Source organism: Oryx dammah, unplaced genomic scaffold (assembly GCF_014754425.2).
Source record: "Oryx dammah isolate SB20612 unplaced genomic scaffold, SCBI_Odam_1.1 HiC_scaffold_17, whole genome shotgun sequence".
Classification (NCBI taxonomy): Eukaryota; Metazoa; Chordata; class Mammalia; order Artiodactyla; family Bovidae; genus Oryx; species Oryx dammah.
The window spans coordinates 2890734-2914774 of NW_024070201.1; the positions used below are offsets into that span (position 1 = coordinate 2890734).

Below are 24041 nucleotides of genomic sequence, written 5' to 3' on the forward strand. Positions count from 1 at the left end.
ATCACTGACAAAGTCATGACTACTGTTTACACAATTCTAGCCCTTCCTTAAGGCATTTTCATAACACAAAATAATTGTGTATCTAGGTACCTAGTAGTTTACAGTCTCATTGAGAAGACAAGACAGTCAACAAACATGAAACAATATAGTGCATGACACCCTATAAATAAATGCTAGGGTGAGATGTATGCAAAAGTATTCCTATGAGTTTGGGGTAAGATTTTCACTTAGCAAGGTTATACCCAGAAATGACTGGAAAAACTACTCTTTCACTTGCAAATATGAGCCTTTTCTAATCCTAACCCATTAAAAGTGAAGATGAATTTCTGACCATTTGTTGTTTTATTTGGACTTGTCAAATATATACTTACTGGGATTTTTTTTTCTAATTTTTTATTAGTATATATATATATCATATTAGTGTATATATATATATATATACACACATACATACACACACACATATATATGGAGTATAGTTGACTTACGATGTTCTGTCAGTTTCAGGTGTACAGCAAAATTAATCAGTTATACACATAGTATATCTACTCTTTTTAGATTATTTTCCCACATAGGTTATTACAGAATATTGAATAGAGTTCCCTGTGCTATAAAAAGGTTTTTATTAATTATCTATTTTGTGTATAGTTGTGTATATGTTAATCTCAGTCTCCTAATTTTCCCTCCCCAGACTCTGTTTCTGTTTCATAAAAATATTTGTTTGTACCACTTTCTTTCAATTCCAAATATAAGTGATATCACATGATATTTGTCTTTCTTATCTGACTTATTTCTGTAGTATGATTTGCAGCAACATGGAAGGACCTAGAACTTCTGACCTTTTAAAAATCTTCAAAGTTGAGCATGTCACAATTTTTGTTTTTTCACTAACTGAATCTATCTCTTTTATCACAGGATCATTGTACTACATCTTGACAGTGCTTCTATGGTCAGTCTTTGTTTAGAATATAACAAAAAGAGGAACTGTTACTTTCAGTAAAAATTAAATGTTAAGGAAACTAGGCAGTAAAAGAAAAGCATGAAATGAAGACAAGCATTCAGAACTTATTTCCAATAAATGTTTAAAATGACAGGGAGACAGAGAGATGATATTGCCTTTATTAGCACAGTTAAAAAGGAAGCAAAAGTTATTCTGATAATCCTTATCCTGAAACAAAATGGGATTTGTTAATTTTAAGTTCTTTAAACACTGAGATATCTGAGAGAGAAGAACAAAGAAAACAAGGTGTAGGGGACTGAGGAAAGGGAAAAAAAAAGAAGAGGTGCCAACATAGGTCAGAAAATGTGTTGCCATTTCGATTTTTTTCTTCCAAAGTGAATAAACATTTCTTCTCAAAGGATTGGGAAATTCATTTGCTGACTAAAGGGGATTTCCCGACAGTGAACCCGGAAGTTCTGAACAAGAATTTCCCAATCTGTGGTTAGAAGTCCCAGCCCCTGTTATGAAGGAAATGCCTAGTAACTTTCATTTTCAAGATTGTGCTCCTTCAAGGCAGTAGGAAGATATTAAGCCTATTATCTATGGCTGGTGAGTAGGGGTCTTTTTCCTAGCTAGGGGTCAGACATTTGAGTCTTAGAAAACACTTTATTAATTGCTCTGTGACAGACAGAAATATACAAAAGGGAAGTGAGCCTTTTCTGTGAAAGTTACATTCTTCCTGTTAGTTCTGTGTAGCTTAAACTGGGAACTCTGCCTCAGAGACCGAAGGAGGGTATGATCTCCAGATAGCCCAGAGCCAGGAAGCAGTTAATTCTGTTTTTACAGCTTCTGATAATCAAAATGAGGGGTGGGCAAAGACAAATACCGTACATTTTTATATGTGAGAAAACTCTGAAAATTCTTTAACACTTTATTATATCTTCTAGGCTGCTTCTTGATTCCATAAAACTCTCTCCATGATCAGATAAGTGATCAGATAAGATTATTTTCCCCTCCCTAAGTGAGTCTTTGAATTCCCACCTTCCCTTGAATTAGGATCCTGGTCTTTATTAAGTGACTCCATTTTTTTTCCTCATTTCTAGCTCTGGTGCTAACTACACTAGCACACTATTTCTTGGACTGTTATCACAGTTTTTAACTGGTCTCCTTCTCTCCAGAATTTAATCTTCCAATCCATCTTGCATATTGCTTTCAGGTCACATATCTTACACACAGAAGCTGGAGAGTGTAAGAAATGGAGTCTATTTATGCAGTTATTATTTATGTTATTTATGCACCTAATATTCAAGTATTTTAAACCATTTCTTTGCTTCATTTTCTTCATTTGAAAAGGAAGAAGTTCAATTAAATCAATGATTTCTAAACTTTACAATAAATCTAAATAATCTATAGACATTAACACATTTAGATTATTCCCCCCTCCCTAACCTTGAATTACTCAATCATGAATAGGCTGTAATGTATAATCTTTTAAAGATCTATAAATGATTCTTATGTGTCTGCATTACGTTTGTCTGCAGATTAGCATTGTTAGGAAAGAATAGATCATTATCTTTCAGTTCTTATGCTCTAGATATCTAAACTTAGATTTTCTTACTCAGTTAATTGCAATGATCCTTACTACCATTAAAACAAACAAAATAAATGTCTGAACTTGTCAGGGAGGTTTTCATACCTTTCAGAATATATTACTACTTATTCACCCTTCCATTAATCTCTCTAAAGAAGATTTCAGTTTCCTTAAAAAATGTTTATTGCATTCACCCCACTCACACTTTCTTGCTACTGTGTTTCTTTATTTCTTTCATTTTCCCTGTAGTGTAATTATTTCCAGGTTTCTGTCTCATTTCACATGTTTAATTTAACTCCTAAAATGTGAGAATTGACTGTTTTCTAGTATCTTCTTAGTGTCTTCTTCAGGATACTAATACAGCATTTGGCTGGGAAGTAGTATTTTAAATTCACACTCATGGCTGCATCTTTAGCTAGGCAGGATGACTTCACTGGTTATTGAATTGGAATCAGGACATCATTAAATAACAGACATGAGAAACTGAAAAGCAGTAGACAAAAACTAGTAGAGTGATTCAATACACTAATGAGTTTGGTTGCCATTGTTAACTAGTTAACAACTATAAGGGGAAAAAGTGCTACCTTAGGTTGAAACAAGTTTCTCTGGGAGCATATAGCTCTGACACTCGGTCTAGTTTTAAGCATTAGGGAGAATTTCCAAAAGGAAATGGCATGTCATTTGAGACTTGAAGATAAAAAGAAAGGAATAAGGAATGTTGGGTGTGAGAAACTGTGCATAACTTTCTAGAACCTGAATGAAGAGCAAAGTGTTCAAAATGTAATGAGCAAGGTGGGTATGGTAGCAGAGGATGAGGCTGAACAAGAAGACCTAGACTACAATAAACTGAGACATTTCACGGAGAAGTCAATGGCGACTCATTCCAGTATTCTTGTCTGGAAAATCCCATGGGTGGAGGAGCCTGATAGGCTGCAGTCCATGGTGTCGCTAAGAGTTGGACAGGACTGAGCAACTTCACTTTCACTTCTCACTTTCATGCACTGGAGAAGGACATGGCAACCCACTCCACTGTTCTTGCCTGGAGAATCCAAGGGACAGAGGAGCCTGGTGGGCTGCCGTCTATGGGGTCGCACAGAGTCAGACACGACTGAAGTGACTTAGCAGTAGCAGCAGCAGAGACATTTCACAGTGAAATCTATTCAAATGATCTTTAGAACTGTGACTCTGCTTCATTGTGAAGAACTGATTAGAAAGGTCCAAGAGTAGACTTATCTGATTCTTAGAGTAATTAAAAAAGAAAAGATATTGGTCTGAACTGGAGTACTGAACTATTAGAAAAGGAAAAGCAGTCAGATTCTGCAAATATTTAGTATATAAAATCAGTACAGTTTGATGTGAGAAGGAAAATAAGATATAGATGGTAGAAGAGGTTCAATATCACCAGTTTTTACTGATTTGGTATAACTGACTGTAAGATATCATTTACTAGTATGTATAGGGAATGAAGCAGGTGATGAAAAACTAACAGTTCAGCTTTTAAAAGTTGAGTTTAAGAGTTTGTGGTATACAGAGAAAAAAATGACTATATGAGCCTTAATATTGAGATCCATCTTTGGGCTGGTCTATAAATTCAGAAATTATTTATTTGAATAATTAATTTATTATCTAAAGCTAATAACTGAAGCCATGAGTACATGTAGATAATAAGCGGATGTAATGCCAAAATTATAAAAAACTTTAATCGTTTACCATATTTCTCCTAGTACCACTCATTCAGTCATCATTCAACTTTGTTGAGGGCAGAAATAAAAGGAATCCCAGAATCCCATCAGAGTAAAGATCTCATACATTAATTGTATGTTGTTTGTAATTCTTCAAATTCTCTGTTGTGACATGTGTCTGCTATACTCTAAAACCAATGTTTCTGTGACTTTTTCTGAGAAGCAGCCTTTTCCGCTCTCACCTGAAGAAATTTGTCCAGTTTTTTCTGAGTCCCTGATTATTTTCTGTTCCCTTAAATACCTCTTTACCAAGTTCGATCCTGGATTGGGAAGATCCCCTGGAGAAGGGAAAGGCTACCCACTCCAGTATTCTGGCCTGGAGAATTCCATGTACCATACAGTCCATGCGGTCGCAAAGAGTCGGACACTGGACATGACTGAGTGACTTTCACTTTCACTTTCCCAAGTATCATGTAAAGTAGTTTGATGATTTAAGAGTGATAATTCTGGATTCTGAACCTCTGTGTTTGAATCTCCTTCGCCTTCTTACTAATGTGGCGTACTCTTCACACAATTTTGGTCAAATATTTAACTAACTGCTCTATGCTTGTTTCTTTTACCATATAACAGAAAATTTAATTTATCTATTACATGAAATTTTTATTAACTTTGAGAAGATTCATATGAAGCACTTGAGACCAAGGGGACTTAATGAATATCAGTTGTACTTACTGAAGCTGAGCTATGGTTATAGCATAAGAACAGAAATGTGATCCAGCATTTTATTTAAATGATCTGTAAAACAAGGAAAGTATTAACCATCTCTTTGGATGATTGTGAGTGTCCATCATATTAATATTTATAAATTTCTTAGTATACTTGTAAATAATATTTTATATTGCTTTATACTTATATTTTAAGAGATGTTAGCTATTATTAAATGAACAGATATTAGGAAACATTTTATTCTTGTCTGTTAATTTCCATGTTTCTTTCTCATAAAAGTTGTCCAATATACATTTATTGAAAGACTACTTGAAGCTAACATAAATAATAAGGCTGATGCTTCTGGGCCAAAGTTCTTGTTCAATATCTTGGTGAATTTTTTTAGACTATGTCATTTTGTGTCAAGGCTATCTTTATTTCTAGATGGACTGTATAACTTTCTTGTAGGTTTAATTAAGGATTGGTGAGATATCCTGTCTTCCCATACACTACATGTTCAAATAATATCTATGGTGTTACAACAAAATTTTTAGTAATTTGACTTCTTTATTTCCTCACAAAAATTCAAATTATCCCAGACAGTAATAAATTAACCTGGTATCAGGCTGATCTATAATATTGAAAGATCAACCACCAGATTGTTTTCAATTCTGAATTTTTTTGAGACAAGATCAAGTTGAAGCTTTGTATTTCTAACAGAAGACAAACACAACAAAAACCCACTTAAGACGTTGGAATCTTTGGGCAAAGAACTCATTTCTGGCCTTTTGGATGACTTTGTGGAAAAAAATGTCCTGAAATTGGAGGAAGAGGAGAAGAAAAAATTTTATGATGCCAAACTTCAAGACAAAGCCCGGGTCTTGGTTGATTCTATACGACAGAAAAACCAAGAGGCAGGTCAAGTCTTTGTTCAAACTTTCCTAAACATAGACAAAAATCCCACCAATATAAAAGGTAAGACTGGAATTCTTTACAAGGGATATCTTAATTTTTTTAGAATCTACTTCACTCTAAGGCTATTCCACTGTCTTCTATAGTTCCCTCATCCTTCTATTACTAATGTATAATTTTCATTAAATCTATCATTGCCCTTTTAAAGGCCACTTTGCCACTTGTGGGAGGGCATCCAATTTCCAATTAGCTGAGAAGCTGAGTCTTCTGTTTAGGTTGTTCATTGAGACAGCTACAAAGAGTTTATAATAAGGAATATCTGAACCTGAAATTAGGTTTCTGTCACATTGGACACTATGTGTCTTCATTCAAGTTTTTTATCCTTCATAAATATCAATATGAGCATCTGTGAAATGGGAACAATTTCACTAACTTTGTCACAGATTTTGTAAGGCCAGGAACATAATGGCAGGTATGGGCTAATTCCTAATATTTTAGCTCCGACCTGGAATTTTCCTCTGAGCTCCAGATATGATTAGCTCTAGCTTCATATTCAACATTTCCACTTGACTGCTCCATTGACTTCACAAAGCTAAGATATAAAAAATGAAATACTTAATTCTCCCTATCAAATCTGTTCCACTTCTACCCCCTATCTCATTAAATAATACTACAATCCAGAGTTTCTTAATCCAGCTCACTTCTTTTTTTCACCAATGAATAATAACTCCTAGCAGAGTACCAAGGATATACCATATATATAAAGCATATTTTAAGGCATGTAATAAAAGTTGGATGCATCCATGTAATAAATAGTAATTATCATAATTATTCTCTAGCTTATAATGTTTATACTTTTACAAGGCTTATGTATTCCTGTGAGTTTACAAAATATGATTAGGTGAATGCCTATAAAGTGTCCAATATCTTAACCTCTTTCAAAACTTCACTTTAATTGAACTCTAAATATCACTAGAGTCTAAATATCCTCAGGTCCAAGTTCACCAGTGATGGACTCAATTTGGTATAATTTAACCTGAAATTCCAGCCCAGAATACTGGAGCTTATTAATAATAGTAAGCTGTAACAAATGAAATGCCACACAGTTGTAGAGACCTCACTACAGCAACTAAGTATTTTTAATAACCCCTTTCCTGGTGGCTCAGAGGTTAAAGCATTTGCCTGCAATGTGGGAGACCTGGGTTTGACCCCTGGGTCAGGAAGATCCCCTGGAGATGGAAATGGCAACCCACTCCAGTATTCTTGCCTGGAGAATCTCATGGACAGAGGAGCCTGGTGAGCTACAGTCCACGGGGTCACAAAGAGATGGACGCGACTGAGTGACTTAACTTTTCTCTATGTAGAAGGCACGCTACCACCAGCAAGAAGTACATACTAGTCTAATAGATATCCAAGATGTTATAATTCATATTTAAGTTGGTCCTTGTGCAAGTTTATTACTTTCTCTTAAACTGGGGTGGGATAAAAATGATATGGATTTAGAAAAAAAATCAGAGAGCAGACTTGTAGTTTCCAAGGGGGAGAGGTGTGGGAGAGGGATTGACTGGGATTTTGGAGTTAGTAGATGCAAACCATTACATATAGAATGGATAAACAAGGACCTACTGTACAGCACAGGGAACTATACTCAATAGCCTGTAATAAGCCAGGATGGAAAAGAATAGAAAATATAAGATAAAATAAGACAACACAAAATTAGAGATAATTCAACAAATAGGAATCAGCGTTGAAGTAATGGGAACTTCAAAATGATTTTAGCAATCCCAGAAACGAGAATGAATCTTAAATTGAAATAACCTGTCAGCAGAATCCGTGGCAGGCAGGAGGCAGGTGCAGACCCTTTCATGAAGTATCCAGTAGTCCCCTGAGTTCTATCTGTACATGGAACCTCCAGAAGAGTCCTAGGACACCTAGAGTACCCTGGTCTAGGAGGTCAGGAAGCTGGGTAAGTTGGGCAATTAGAATGTGCAATATTAGAATATTAGGTCTTTGGGGCATGGAGGATTCTTAGCAAAGTATTGAGGAAATGGGGTGAGAGATAGGAAGAATCCAAGCTATTTGTTTTAACAAATAGGTCTATACTTGCTTCCCACCTGCCAGAGACTCTTCTAATAGGATACGTTATTTGATCCTGCAATTGCTAAAATCATCTTGAAGTTCCCATTACTTCAATTCTGATTTCCATTTGTTGAATTATCTCCTATTTTGCTTTGTTTTATTTTATTTTATCTTATTCTGCCTGCAATGCAGGAGACCTGGGCTTGATTCCTGGATCAGGAAAATCCCCTGGAGAAGAGAATGGCTACCTACTCCAATTTTCTTTCCTGGAGAATTCCATGGACAGAAGAGCCTTGTGGGCTACAGTCCATGGGGTAGTAAAGAGTTAGACACAACTGAGCGACTAACACTTTCACTTTCACACAGACTGAGTGAGTGAGTGAAGTTGCTCAGTCGTGTCCGACTGTTTGAGACCCCGTGGACTGTAACCTACCAGGCTGCTCCATCCATGAGATTCTCCAGGCAAGAATACTGGAGTGGGTTGCCATTTCCTTCTCCAGGGGATCTTGCTGAACCCGGGTCTCCCGTCTTGCAGGCAGATGCTTTAACCTCTGAGCCACCAGGGAAGCCCTCACACAGACTATTACCAATAACTGCTATTTAGTCAGGAAGATAATTATTCAAATTCTTACCTTTCCAAGGGATATGGCCTTGTCTTATCTAGTATCAGTATCTTTATTTTTGTTTCAGTTTAAGAGACTTCCTAAGCACACCATTAAATAACAGATAAAACTGATATATTAAAATGTTTTATCTAAACTCCTAATTTTCTTTTCCTTTCTTTCTTTCTTTCTTTTTTTTTTTTTTTTTGCTATTCTGTAAGGCCCATGGTCACTCCCTTTGGACAGCAGGCTACACTATATTTATTATGCTGTATTGAAATGATTCATGCTAATTTTACTATTAGATATAAGAAAGTCTAATTTTCAGTTTCATTTGTAAATGCTGCATCTATATGTAGACATGGCCATTAGGAGATGGCATTTGTTAAATTTAAGAGTACACCAAACCTGTAAATTACTGAAAACAGGAGACTTTCAATGACAAAACATGCCTTCTGACCAGAGACTATCCCAGGACCCCAAACATCTTCACATTGGCAGAATCTTCTGAAATAGGTAGATATGTTCACATAATCTATGAAAATAAATGTTCAGAGAGTTTGGTACCCTTAAAGACTTACCATTTCCTGCCTCTCCAGAGCTTAGATTTTTAGCATACTTTTTAGAAAGACATTTATAAAAATATTATTTAAAAAGTAATGGAAAAAATAAATGAAAATAATTATAAAAGATGATATTGGCTTTCTAATGTAAATTAAATTAATAAGAAAATTTTGATTAGTTCATGTATATGAACATAGAGGTTTATTCCTTTCATAGACAAAAACCTTGTTATATTAGTTCTTGATAAACTTCTCTTCAGGTTTTTGCTTATGAAGACTCTCTTCCTTCCCTCTAAAAGGAAGGGCTTTGGACTTTCCCAGTCTCTTGCACAATCTTAGTCAAATGAGGCCAACCAGTTTCAGAAAATATTACATTTCTCAAGGGATTAAGGCAGAATGAATCAGAAACAAATGTTTCCAAGAGGGAGAAGTTATTTCCTCCATATGGGTTGAAAACCCAGTGGTAGTTATTCAGCATTTGGAGGCAGACATTCAGAGTATGTAGAATGTAGAATCTCTGGCAAATTTGTCGTTTTGACACTGGGCACAGTACTATGGTTAATAGACAGCATTTCTCTTTTGAATAGTTGAATTCACAGCTTGATGAGGAATCCTTGAGGCTCACTTTCTCTGGAAAGCTTAAGAATTCATGCTGAGGTTGAAAAAAAAATACCTGGGTGATACAAGATTCAAGATTCCTTTAAGTATTTGGGGGTGTACATGTCTATATTTGTTGTGTGAATTAGGAATGGACTTGGGATATTGGACTTAGCTTTTATGTGCATAAATTGTGTCTAATAACACATTAAAATGATAATTTTTTGATATATTATGTTAATTTTTAAATTAATTGATACTATTTTTATTTAAAATGGGCATTAGAAAATTTAAAATTGACATGTGATTCAATTATATTTATAATAGATAACACTGATGAATATGTAGTCAGTGTGCTCTTGCTCAGAGAAAACAGAAAGTCCACGTAGATAATTAATACTTTAGAATAAAACTATTTGAAAAATAAAATTGTTTTGTTCAGTAAGGAACAAACTTATTTGATCCCAAATCAAGGTTATTTTTTTCACAATATCAGAATATGTTATTGTATTTGTTAGTAGCTCTGCTCTACCAAGTATTTCTCCCTTTTTTCCCAGGGATAATACATCTATCTCCTATGACCAAACATGTTAAACCCTTTTTCCCAGACTGTCCCCTCTCTGTCAGTCTTCTTGGGTGATGACTGGGTCACAGGGACACATATCACCAATTACATCATGTGATGTGTCCTGCAGCTCCTGAGGAAACTGTGGCTGGACCAGAGGAGTCAGCAGGATCTGCAGCTACCCTCAAGCTTTGCCCTCGTGAAGAATTCCTGAAACTGTGTAAAGAAAGGGCTGGAGAGGTGCTGTGTTCTGTACATGAAAGGGAGGAAGAGAAGCAACTTCTTTCACTAATTACGTAATTTCTGAAAGCGCTAGTTACAGAACAGCAGTGTGGGGACAGTGGTAATCTTGTTGATAAATACTTGGGGCAGGAGCAAATCGCATGGCCTCACACAAATTCTAGTTCTCTTTCCCTATGATAAAATATGTCTGTCATTTTTTCATTTATTTGTTGTCAAATATATTTTGGATTTATTAGAATTTTAGCTGTAGTCATAGAATCAAAATATTTATGAAATAACATGGCTGAGTAATGATTAGTTATATTCTATTTAAAAAAGTTAATATCTGCAAAACATAATAAGTTAGTGTTAAAAATAGTGTCAAAATAATGTTTCCTAAGGCACATAAACTTTGGTGTATTTATTTTTAGCTGGAGCCAATGGCAAATATCTCCTAGTTTTTACAAAATTTGACTTGAATCTTGAATGTTAAGAAAGATTTGACTAGGTGTAAAAGAAAGACAAGAATGAGAGTGTAAGAGTTGTTCCAGTCTTTTCAAGATTCTTGAGTAACCATCACAAATATGTTTGGATCCTCTTCTGGGCTTTTCAAAGACAATCCACTTCCAATTTGTACTTTTTTTCTATTGTCAATTTAATCCATTAGTAAGAGAGAGGAAGGGCAGTGTCTTCTGGTACAGGATAGGAGAGGGGACAACTATGCAAGCCCTTAATAGCAACAGTGATTGGTAAATGAAGGTTTAAGAGAGATTTAGGTAAATCAAACTCATTGCATATCAATTTCTTGTAGATCTATCCAATAAAGGAGAGAAAGGACCGCACTCGTCTGGCTCTCATCATATGCAATACAGAGTTTGATCGTCTGCCTCCCAGGAATGGGGCTGCCCTTGACATTCTTGGAATGAAGCAGCTGCTTGAGGGCCTTGGCTACACTGTGGAAGTGGAAGAGAAACTCACAGCCAGAGTGAGGATCCCTCACCCACCCTGACACACACATATTCAACACATATCCTCCTACTAACAAGCGAACTTTATAATACTAAGCAAATGCTTTAACAATCATGGGTCTCATTTATGTGCATGTGTGTGTCTAAATGTGTGAATGTGTGTTATAAAGTAAATATTAAGATAGGTGAAATCTGTGTCTCTTTAGAGTTTCAAATATCCTTAATTCCATAAAACCTGACAAAAAAACTGATGAGCATGTATACCCACACAATTCTGAAGTGTGAAGATTGAGATTCAGCCCTAGTATTTCCCAGAAAATTCTGGAGTAAAGAATGCTAGCAGGAGTGAACTGTTATTTACAGTATTCACATAAATGCTGAATCCTGACTCTGGCAGGGGCTATGCTGGCATGCGGGATGGGTCAGTAAATGAGACAGAAGGGTCCCAACTCACACTGATATAGGTTAACTTTCTGAGTGGCAGGGAATGATCAAGCCTTAAGCAAAACAGAACATTTCAGAGATTTGATGTATCTGTATGTCTTTAAGATTGAAAAGAAACTGAAAAGGAAAAAGGAAACAAAATAATACATTGGTGAATGGGGAGTAATAATGTTTGATTGTTTTACTGATAACATAATAATAAGTAATAATGTTTCAATCATGACCAAGAAAAACATCTTTGAGGAGATAATATGGGATCAGACACATAACTATCAGGGACAAGATAGCTGTAGAAAGATATGAATGAAATATATTCCAAGAAGGCATGACTACAAGTGAAAAGTCTGAACTGAATGTGAAACTGTTACATGAAAAGTAGGAAAAGATCAGTGTAACCAGAGGAGGAGGAAGAAAGTCAGAAGGAGAAGTATGCTCATGTCAGAAGTTTTATTTTATTCTAAGTATGATGGGGAGTGTTTTAGAAGGAAAATGGTATGATACATTTATTATTCAAGTTTCTTATTAAGTAATGAGAGGAGGGAAAGAGTTGAAAGGGAAAGTATATAGTGACAATAAACAAATGTAAAATGTATAAAGAGGACAAGTTATATCAGGAGCAAAATTTGAATCCACTGATCCATTATAGAAACAAAAATAAAATTATCATTGAGCATCCACTATGTAAAGGCACTGAGACTGAAATGTTACAGACCTTTCTTATACTGATCATAATAAATAGGTCAGTTTAATTTTAATTCTTGTCTATTGAAGTAAGACTTTATGGTCTTTTCAGGACATGGAATCAGTGTTGTGGAAATTTGCTGCACGTGAAGAGCACAAATCCTCAGACAGTACATTCTTGGTATTCATGTCTCATGGCATCCTGGATGGGATCTGTGGGACTATGCACAGTGATGAAGAACCAGATGTATTACCTTATGACACCATCTTCCGGACATTCAACAACCGTAATTGCCTCAGTCTAAAGGACAAACCTAAAGTCATCATTGTCCAGGCCTGCAGAGGTGGTGAGTTGTGAGATGAAGAATCCAAAGTTCATAAAGATCATAAAGGTGTTATAGTGCATGTTTTATTTCTTGGGGGAAACAATCTTAAACTAAATTGAATTATTAGGAAATTCCATTTAGGGGGCTGGTCTCATGAGACTTGTTAAATGATAAATTTCTGATAAATTAGCTGATAAATACAATCCAAAGTAAGTGATGAAGGAAATCACTAGAATCCTCAAAAAAATTAGACATAACTATGCTAACCTTGGAATGAAATCATTTAAATGATTTCTTTGCTTGTAAATGTTTTACAGACATTTTGATGTTCTCTGGCTTGAGAGGAACTTTATTTGAAAGTTGGAATATTATATAATAGCAATGTATTTTTCTTTTTTTTCCTCATAGATTATTGAAATGGAAATGAATTGGGAGATGAGAGAACTTGGGATTTCAGGGAAAATTTTTTGTTTTCTTCTTCTTCTTTTTCTGACTCCCAATTGTCATTTTAACTTTTAGAGCAGTTTTCAAAGATGAAAAATAGAAACAATTTAGCTATAAAATGATAAATATGCTCTGAGATTATGCAGATAAGGCTTTGACTCCTTTGTTATTCTCAGCAAATGTATTCCTCCAGTTTTACCCTGTTTTTACTATTAATTGGCATATTGCTCCATGACATAAGAAAGAGGCAGTGTTGGGTGGAGATGCACTCACATTTGTGTATTTGTGTGTGTACTTTTGTGTATAAAACTAGTTAGAATAAACATTGTAAAATAATGAGGTAATTGCAATAGTCACACTGAGGGAGACACACTGTGTGAAGAAAGTTGATGTCTCTACAGCAAATCGTGGGGAATTGTGGGTCAGTGACTCTCCTGCAGCCTTGGCAGACAGCTTTTCACAGTCACCCGAGAACCTGGAAGAGGATGCTGTTTACAAGACCCACGTGGAGAAGGACTTCATTGCTTTCTGTTCCTCAACTCCACGTATGTGTCTTTCAGTTGCAGACAGGGATTTGTGGGTCTAAGGCTATCTCTGAATGATTCCTAAAAAAAAAAAGATGAGTAGCAATGATTTGATACAAATTTTGAATACTGTCAATATATTTTACTTTTTCTTCACTTTTAAAAATTGATTTTTATGATCTGCTTACTTTATAGCCAAACTACAGTAACCATTAAAACAACCTAATACAAGATAATCCCTTTACTATCACACTGGTTACAAACAGATTATTGATTCAATTTTCTATTAAATCCATTTAACATTTTGAGTATAGTTTTTTTGGATCTAAGGACTGACTGCCCTTTCTTAAAAATTATCAACTCCAACTCATGTTCTCTATTATTTCTCATCGGGTGCTTCTTAGAGCAGCACCATAAACATGTGCTAGCAAGTAGGTACATATCCTTTTAAAAGAAGAATAAAATGATAAAATGGGGCTTATTACTAGTAAGGGAAGAGCATTTACTTCTTGAACTCTACATAATCATCTTGAGAGGCCTTATATCTGAGCATTTCTAACTTGACAAATTTAATCATTCATCACTTTATGGAGGCATAGTTAACATACAAAAAGCTGTACATGTTTAATGTATATAGTTTAATGAGTTAGGAGATAAGTATATACCACTATACCACTATCTGTCACCACTATCTATACCAAAAGCATATTCCTCCCTTCCAAAAGTTTCATTAGATCTATTTTGTTCACTGTATTATGTAAGACATCATGATTTATAATCTGTAAACAACCACCTGTATGAATATGGAAAAATTCTTCCTTCTGAACCTGTATTCCTTCCTCTGTAAAATAGGATAATCACAATCATCTCTCAAGCCTCTTTTTAAAGCCAGGTGGGTAAACATAAGTCACATAGTAGAGAGTCAGTCTCCAAAAGACAATGCAATCTCTATGAAATGAACTTCAGTTGTGATGATCTGCTTCTTTAGTCGAACTTCTTTTGGAAAATGAGTTAATGGAAGGTTGTAAGTTCCTCCCCTAAATATGTCAAAATAATTCCCAAGATACACTTTTGTTTTAAAAGTAAAAAAAAAAAAAAAAAAAGGTTAAAAAAAATTATGAACACCACAGCCCAAGGCTTACCACTCCTTATCATCATAGATAATGTATCCTGGAGAGACATCAAAAAAGGTTCTCTCTTCATTACACAACTCATCACATGCTTCCAAAAATATGCTTGGTGCTGTCATCTTGAGGAAGTATTTAGGAAGGTAAGTTCATCTTTTCATTTCTAATCTTTTATTTGCTAAGGAAAACTTAAATATTATTTGCCTTTCAAGTGACAATAAACGATTTTTTCAGGCACACAAAAGTAGAGTAGCACTTGGTTTCTGTAATCCAGCTATTTAATATATAACTTACAAAAAGACTACATTAATGCACCACAGAAGAACAAAATGCTACAACATATGAGCTTGTATCTTATGGGCTATAAATTTTTATAATTCAAAGAATGGAAAGTATATTGGTTTAATTTTCACTGCTTAATTTTATATATATATATATAGTGGTCTACTTAGTAATGGGTTATATCTTTGTGACACAGGTGTAAGTGAGACACATGTGATATAAGGCTACCTAGAACTTACATTCTTATGAGAGAGATGGGTATTGAAAAATATTCCAACAAACACATTGTGTGATGCAGGTGTGATAGGATCCATGAAGAGAAGGTCCTAGGAAATGTGAACAGCTTGCAAAGAATATCAATGACTTAGCAACTGAACAGCAAGGACGTTTGAAAGAGAAAAGAATTGAAAATTTCTTTGAATAGAGTGGCCCAGAAAGGAAGGCTTCATACTCATTCCCCAACTCAGGACATTCCCTATTTCCTCCCTCCTTCCTAATTTATTTTTCTCAATAATTCTTACCACGACCCAAATAATATATATTTGTTTGTTTGCTATCTTCATTTACTTACTTGAATGCATGCTCATAAAACCTGGGATTTATTCAATACTCAACATGCTAGTAGGTAGAAATTAATAGTCATTGAAGAAATAAATGCATGAATGTGTGAATAAATGTCCCTCCTTTTCAGTAAGAAAGTTTCTGGTATTATGAACATGGGAAACTGTGGTTGTTTTTAAACTAACACCATAGAGAATAATAATACTCTGTGGGGAAAAAAAAAGGATATACCTTTCATGAATTGGAGAAAATTGTAATATAAAGTGAGTCAGAGTCTCAGTGAATAGGAACATAGGAAGTTAAGTCTTATTGAACTAATAAGATTTAAAAATTACATTTTCAAGGGAATTCCTCAGAAAAGATTAGAAATAGTGGATTGAAGTAGTATTTCACTGATAAATCTATGGGGAACAAAAAAAAAAAAAAGCTCAAAGATCAACTTAGTGGTGGGACTGTGAATCTTGCTCATCATTCAGACCTTAAGGACAAAACCCTGCAATATTAAATTGAAGAGTTAGACTTAATGGAGGTAGAAGATAGAGGATCTCTGAAGTTCAATTCTCATGAAAAAATACCAAGGAATAATTAATCATCAAATCTATAGATCAGAAATGGAAAGTAGAGAAAATGAAATTTGAAAATACTTAGTTTAGGCATAGGGCTTCCTTGATGGCTCAGAGGGTAAAGAATCTGCTTGCAATGCAGGAGACCCAGGTTCCATCCCTGGGTCAGGAAGATCCCCCAGAGAAGGGAATAACACTTCCTGCATTCTCCCTTAGCAAATTCCATGGACAAAAATTCTGTGGGGCCACCAAGAGTCAGACATGACTGAGAGACTCAGGTATATATTTTGAGATAAAGAGACTATTCTGACATTGGGTGTCATATCTAAGAGGTAGAATAGCAGCAACAAGGAGTTAAAATATCCAAGGGCTTGGTTCCATCAATCCTAGGAGTACCCTTCATTCAAAAAAAAAATTTGGCTTATTTTTGCAAAATATTTTCTGAGATGCATAAGAGATATGTATCATCTAGAATCTCTTTTTTGCTTTTAGGTACAACAATCATTTGAAAAACCAAATGTTAAAGCCCAGATGCCCACTGTTGAAAGACTCTCTATGACAAGATATTTCTACCTCTTTCCTGGCAACTGAAAATAGTAAGTATTAAGAGATGTTGCTGGCAGGAAAAAGAAATAGGAAAGTGGTATTAATAGTGAGGACTAAAGACAGCTCATTGCTTTAGTTGTGAATTAGTGAATTGGTGTTCCTTGTTGATGTAATTTGGTAATATGTTGTTATTTGTTTACTCTCTATATATGCATCTGGATCCCCCTCTCAAAGACAACAAAAAGAGTCCAAAATCCAGTATTGGGTGCAATCACAAAAATGATAGAAAGATCTCTATATGCTTCCTAGGCAAACAATTCAATATCACAGTAATCCAAGTCTATGCTCCAATCACTAATGCCAAAGAAGCTGAAGTTGAAGGGTTCTATGATGATCTACAAGGCCTTCTAGAACTAACACCAGAAAAAGATGTCATTTTCATCATAACGGACTGGAATGCAAAAGTAGGGAGTCAAGAGATCCTTGGAGTAACAGGAAAATTTCACCTTGGAGCATAAAATGAAGCATGGCAAACGCTAAAAGAGTTTTGCCAAGGGAACACACTGGTCATAGAAAACACCCTCTTCCAACAACACAAGAGACAACTCTACACATGGACATCATCAGATGGTCAATACCAAAATCAGATTGATTATATTCTTTGCAGCCAAAGATAGAGAAGCTCTATACAGTCAGCAAAAACAAGACTAGGATTTGACTGTAGCTCAGATCATGAGCCTCTTATTTCAAAAATCAGAGTTAAACTGAAGAAAGTGGGGAAAAACCACTATACCATTCAGGTATGACCTAAATATACCATGTTCATGGATTGAAAGAATAAATATAGTGAACATGAGCATACTACCTGAAGCAATCTACAGATTCAATGCAATCCCTATCAAGCTACCAATGGTATTTTTCACAGAAATAGAACAAATAATGTCACAGTTTGTATGGAAACACCAAGAAACCTCAAGTAGCCAAAGCATTCTTGAGAAAAAAGAATGGAACTGGAGGAATCAATGTGCCTGACTTCATACTATACTACAAAGCTACAGGCATCAAGACAGTATGGTACTGGCACAAAGTCAGAAATATAGATCAATAGAACAAAATAGAAATCCCAGAGATTAATCCACCCATCTGTGAACACCTTATCTTTGATAAAGGAGGCAAAAATATGCAATTGAGAAAAGACAATCTCTTTAATAAGTGGTTTTGGGAAAACTGACCAACCACATGTAAAAGAATAAAACTAGGACACTTGCTAACACCATACATAAAAATAAACTCAAAATGGATTAAAGATCTAAATGTAAGACCAGAAACTATAAAACTCTTAGAGGAAAACATAGGCAGAACACTCTCTGACATAAATCACATCAAGATCCTCTATGATTCACCTCCCAGCATAATGGAGATAAAAATAAACAAATGGGACCTAAATAAACTTAAAAGCTTTTGCACAATAAAGGAAACTATAAGCAAGGTGAAAAGGTAGCCATCAGAGTGGGAGAAAATAATAGCAAATGAAGCAACTGACAAAGAATTAACCTCCAAAATATATAAGCAGCACATGAAGCTCAATACCAAAAAAGTAAACGACCCAATCAACAAATGGGCCAAAGAACTAAACAGGCATTTCTCCAAAGAAGCCGTACAGATGGCTAAAAAGTACATGAAAAGATGCTCAACATAACTCATTTTCAGAGAAATGCAAATCAAAACCACAATGAAGTATCATCTTGCACCAGTCAGAATGGCCATCATCAAAAGGCTACAATCAATAAACGCTAGAGAGGGTGTGGAGAAAAGGGAACCCTCTTACACTGTTAGTGGGAATGCAAACTAGTACAGCCACTATGGAGAACAGTGTCGAGATTTTTAAAAAAACTGGAATAGAAGTTCCATATGACTCAGCAATCCCACTTCTGGACTTACGCATTGAGGAAATCATAATTGAAAGAGACATGTCCCAATGTTCATTGCAGCACTGTTTACAAAAACTAAGACATGGAAGTAACCTAGATGTCCATTGGCAGACAAATGGATAAGCAAGTTGTGGTACATGTGCACAATGGAATATTACTCAACTATATATATATATATAAAGGATGCATTTGAGTCAGTTCTAATGAGGTGGATGAGGCTGGATCCTATTATACAGAGTGAAGTTAAGTCAGAAAGAGAAACACCAATACACTATGTTAATGCAGATAAATGGAATTTATAAATATGGTAATGATGACCCTAGAGGCAAGATAGCAAAAGAGACACAGTTGTAAAGAACAGATATTTGGCCTCTGTAGGAGTAGGCAAGGGTGGGACAATATGAGAGAATAGAATTGAAACATGTACATTACCATAAGTAAAAAGGATGACCAGTGTAAGTTCAATACATGAAGCAGAACACTTAAAGCTCATGCTCTGGGACAACTCAGAGGGGTGGGGTGGGGAGGGAAGTGAGAGGGTGGTTCAGGATTGGGGGACATTTGTACACCCGTGGCTGATTCATCTTAATGTATGGTGAAAACCACCACAATATTGCAAAGTAATTAGCCTCCAATTTAAAAAAATAAATAAATAAAGTTTAAAAAATATTATATTTTATTGTAAACTTGATCTCAATGCTAGAAATATTTACCTACCATCTTCTACTCCTGGTTTCTGACACTCTAGTTACATAAGCCCATGGATACTTCAGCAGAATAACTTTTAGTTTCTAATTAGCCCTATGAAACCACATTTGGGGATTGAATTATTTGTTTGACTAATATTTAATCAAGCACTTACCATGTTCCAAGTTCTATTATAGATGCTTAGAATATACCAGTGAACAAGATAAATGGGATCCTTGCTCTCAGAAAGCTCTTACTGTAGTGAGTGCAGACAGAATCTAAATACACAAGCAAGTAGATATATGTCAGAGTGTAGCATGAGCTAAGGGAAAATAAATAAATAAAAAAGGCTAAAGAGACACAAAAAGATAGATGCTGTACTGTTATAGATAGATCACTTTGAAAAGTCTGGTTTGAAGTGATGAAATTATTTGAAATCAGAACGAATAAGGTAGGGGGTGAACCTCATGGTTCTATGTGGAAAATGCATTCCAACAGCAGAAACAGGAAGCAAGCTCCTGAGACAAATGTGTGCTTAAACTGGTTAAATGCTGATAAAAGACAGCTGGCTAGAGAACGTGAGTGGGAGAAATGGCAGAGTGAAAATCAGGAAAATGGTATAATCTCACTCAGACTTTACAAAGATCACTCTAATTGCTTATTGGTAAATAGCTACAAAAGTCACCAATAGAAAGTAGGGGAAATGGCAAAAGTATATGGAAGAAAATAAGAAAAAAAAAAATCTCAGTAAGGATTAAATTGAAGACTTCCAGGGATTACTATATTGATTTTCTCTTCTTTTTCTCTTCTCCAGAAAATCACAGGAAATCCAACCGTTTATCAGCTTCAAGAACCATTTTTATCAGCATAGCATCCATGTTTAAACGTTTGTCTTTCAATTAAAGTGAAAACAAATGAACTGTTCTTTGGGGTCCTCTAAGAAAGAATAGAATTTCAATTAAAATGGTGGATGGGTGGAAATAAAGTGGAAGAAGCAAACTGGATTTTCTAGTTTTATTGCATATAATACCTGCACTTTACTGAGTAAAGAGAACTAGTCATGACTTGCCCTCAGCAGCAGGGTTAAAGGGGATGGTGCCCATGTGGAGACAAGGACCACAAACTGGGTCATCTCATCCTTTGATCACTCATCAAACCTTGCAACTAGAATGATTTGGAAGAATTTTTCTAATTTATTATTTAACCAACGTCATAGGTCAAGTTCAATTTTTTTTCAGAAAGTTATTATGGTACTTATGTATATTTCTTCTCATCCATAAATTAATTTGCTTTCTTGTTGATGATTTTTCTTTCCAGATTTCCAAGCTTCAGGAAAATTTTGTTATTTAGGAAACACTCAGTAATTGTATAAAATAAATTTGGCTTTTGATTTAAGATGGTATAACTGGGTGTGCTTGTATAGAAAAACAGACATTATTAGATAAAAAACATCTAAGAGTGTGGGAAATGTCAGCAATGGGAAAGAAAATGTTAAAATTTCTGGAAAGTGAATGTCAGTAGAGGAATTTTGGCAACATGGCCATCTGAGCTACAGACTAAGGAGATATACTATTTCAATTACATACATGCAGAATGCTGAATAGATATATCAGTATATGCTGAACTGCATTACAAATAAAATGATTCTCTAGATATCAAATACTATGATGATAAGTAGTATTTGTTATTGTTTGTCAGAATTATTTGAAAGATTTTGATTATTATAAGGGATATTGTATATTTAAGTCACTACTTTAATCCTCACAACCGCCTTTATGAAGTAATAAGTATTAATATTTCTATTTTACAAATAATGAAACAAAAGAAAATAGAGCTTAAGTGATGTGCCTAAAGTGACACTTAAAGTAGGTGGCCACACCAGGATTTGAGTGCAATCAGATTTGTTCTGAAATCTGATTTGTTAACCACTGTACCACACTACCTCTCTAAAAAAGGAGAGACTGAAATTGCACAGGTTTTCAATAATAAGGGTTAATTGAAATTTAAATTGTAATGGTTAACTAACAGTACAAAGACTTGTGATGTATATATTTCTGTACTTCACTTCTCAACATAGAACCAAAGATCCAAAACATACAAAAACACATCACAATGGTCAAAAAATATACAGAGACTAACTTTCTTCTCTGACTACTGCATGATGACGTTAAAAACCCAATAACATAAGGACTGCAACAAATATCTACATAATTAGAAATAAAAACATGTGCACATAGTATATGCATATATAAACATAAATATACATACAGATGTAAAACAAGAAAGGAAAAAGTATGAACTAAGTACTCAAATTGAGAAGTCAGAAAAATACTGAACCATTAAGAAAATAGAAGAGAGTAAATGATAAAGATTAAAAAGAAAAAATATATATACATAATGAGACAGTAACAGAACACAACAAAAAAAAATGAGCAGATTCTTTAAAAAAAAATAAAAGAAAAGAAGGAAAAATCTTTTCCTTTAAAATTGAAGTAAAAGTGTTAATCACTCAGTCCTGTTCAACTCTTTGTAACCCCATGGACAGTATCTTGCCAGTCTCCTCTGTCCATGGAATTTTCAGGCATGAATATTGGAATAGACTGCCATTTCCTTCTCTAGGGAATCTTCCTGATCCAGGGATTGAACACGTGTCTCCTGCATTGCAGGAAGATTGTTACAGTCTGAGTCACTAAGCACACCTCTTCCTTTAAAAAGGACTCATTAAATAGCAGACATTCACCAGGATTGAGTATGAAAAAATATAATATGCACAAAGACAATATTAGCAGTAAAGAGATATAATAAATAGAGATAAACATAAACATAGAAAAATCACAAGCGAATATAGTACATAACATTGATGGAATTCTAGAAATAGTAAATTAGCAAATGAGGACATAAAGAAATGAAAAGACAAATGAATCAATAATAAATTCAGTAAATTTTCTTTGCTATATCTACTAAAAAAAAAAAAAGACCCGAAAGATTGTAGAGAAGTGTCTTACAAAGCTTTTAAGAATTGATAATCTGAATTTTATATAAATACTTCCATATAATAAAAATAGAAATAAACTTCTTAAGTTCTTTTCAGGGCTAGAACAAAACTGACTGGAGAAGGAAATGGCAACCACTCCAATATTCTTGCCTGGAGAATCCCATGGATAGAGGAGTCTGGCAGGCTACAGTCTATAGAGTCCAAAGAGTCGAACACGACTTATCAACTAAACTAACTAACTAGCAAAACTGATACAAAACCAGAGAAGTAGAGAAAAGGTAGAAAAATACAACCTAATTTTTCAGGTACATTGATGTAAATATTCTAAACAACATGCTAGCAAAGCAATTCCAATCAAATAGGAAACATTGCTGATATTTTTTAATGAGCTAGTAATTACTCTGGGAATGAAGTTATAGTTTAATAAAAATATTTATGGAAACATTCCTCAAAATAAGAGATTAAAAAATTCTATTCAATTTTGCACTAGATTTCAAGATAATAAAATGCAAGCTAAAAATATAAACTAAAATTTTTTGAAGCCTGAAACAAAGCCATCACTGTTCCTGAAAATAAGCTTTTATTCATTAAAATTTTTTTGATGGAATAATATAAACCTCTAATTTTCAGGAACTGAGATCAATATACAACATTTAATAGCATTCTTGTATTCAAAACACAAACAAATACTTTTAAAACTTAATTTGTTTATTTTAAATGGAGGATAATTACTTTACAATATTGCAATGTTTTTTTTCTATACATAAACATGAATCAGCTATAGGTATACATGTGTCCCCCTCATCTTGAACCCCTCTCCCACCTCTCTCCCCACCTTTTCCCTTTAAGCTGCCCCAGTACACCAGCTTTGGCTGCTCTACTTCATGCATCTGACTCACACTGGTCATCTATTTTACATATGGTAATGTTTATGTTTCAATACTAGTCTCACAAATTTGGAAAACTCAGCAGTGGCCACAGGACTGGAAAAGGTCAGTTTTCATTCCAATCCCAAAGAAAGGCAATGCCAAAGAATGCTCAAACTACCGCACAATTGCACTCATCTCACACACTAGTAAAGTAATGCTCAAAATTCTCCCAGACAGGCTTCAGCAATACATGAACCGTGAACGTCCAGATGTTCAGTGTGGCTTTAGGAAAAGCCAGAGGAACCAGAGATCAAATTGCCAATATATGCTGGATCAGGGAAAAAGGAAGAGAATTCCAGAAAAACATCTATTTCTGCTTTATTGACTATGCTAAAGCCTTTGACTGTGTGGATCCCAATAAACTGTGGAAAATTCTGAAAGACATGAGAATACCAGACCAGCTGACCTGCCTCTTGAGAAATCTGTATGCAGGTCAAGAAGCAACAGTTAAAAATGGACATGGAACAATAGACTGGTCCAAATAGGAAAAGGAGTACGTCAAGGCTGTATATTGTTGCCCTGCTTATTTAACTTATATGCAGAGTATATCATGAGAAATGTTGGGCTGGAGGAAG

At 34.8% G+C, this 24041-nt stretch overlaps 1 protein-coding gene across 2 annotated transcripts; it reads left to right on the top strand.

Annotated features, from left to right (window-relative positions):
- The first annotated feature begins 1284 nt into the window (after positions 1-1284).
- Positions 1285-20546, top strand: LOC120876144 (caspase-13). 2 transcript variants are annotated; one of them, XM_040257834.1, is made up of 9 exons: positions 1285-1549; positions 5639-5893; positions 10367-10476; positions 11270-11443; positions 12664-12898; positions 13723-13866; positions 15006-15115; positions 16871-16974; positions 20357-20546. In XM_040257834.1, the coding sequence occupies exons 1-8, from the start codon at positions 1543-1545 to the stop codon at positions 16967-16969; spliced, it is 1134 nt and encodes a 377-aa protein (XP_040113768.1). In that variant the 5' UTR covers positions 1285-1542; the 3' UTR covers positions 16970-16974; positions 20357-20546. The 2 variants fall into 2 exon arrangements, with proteins under 2 accessions (XP_040113768.1, XP_040113770.1); XM_040257836.1 differs by lacking the exon at positions 5639-5893 and having other exon boundaries at positions 1473-1549.
- The last annotated feature ends 3495 nt before the right edge of the window (positions 20547-24041 follow it).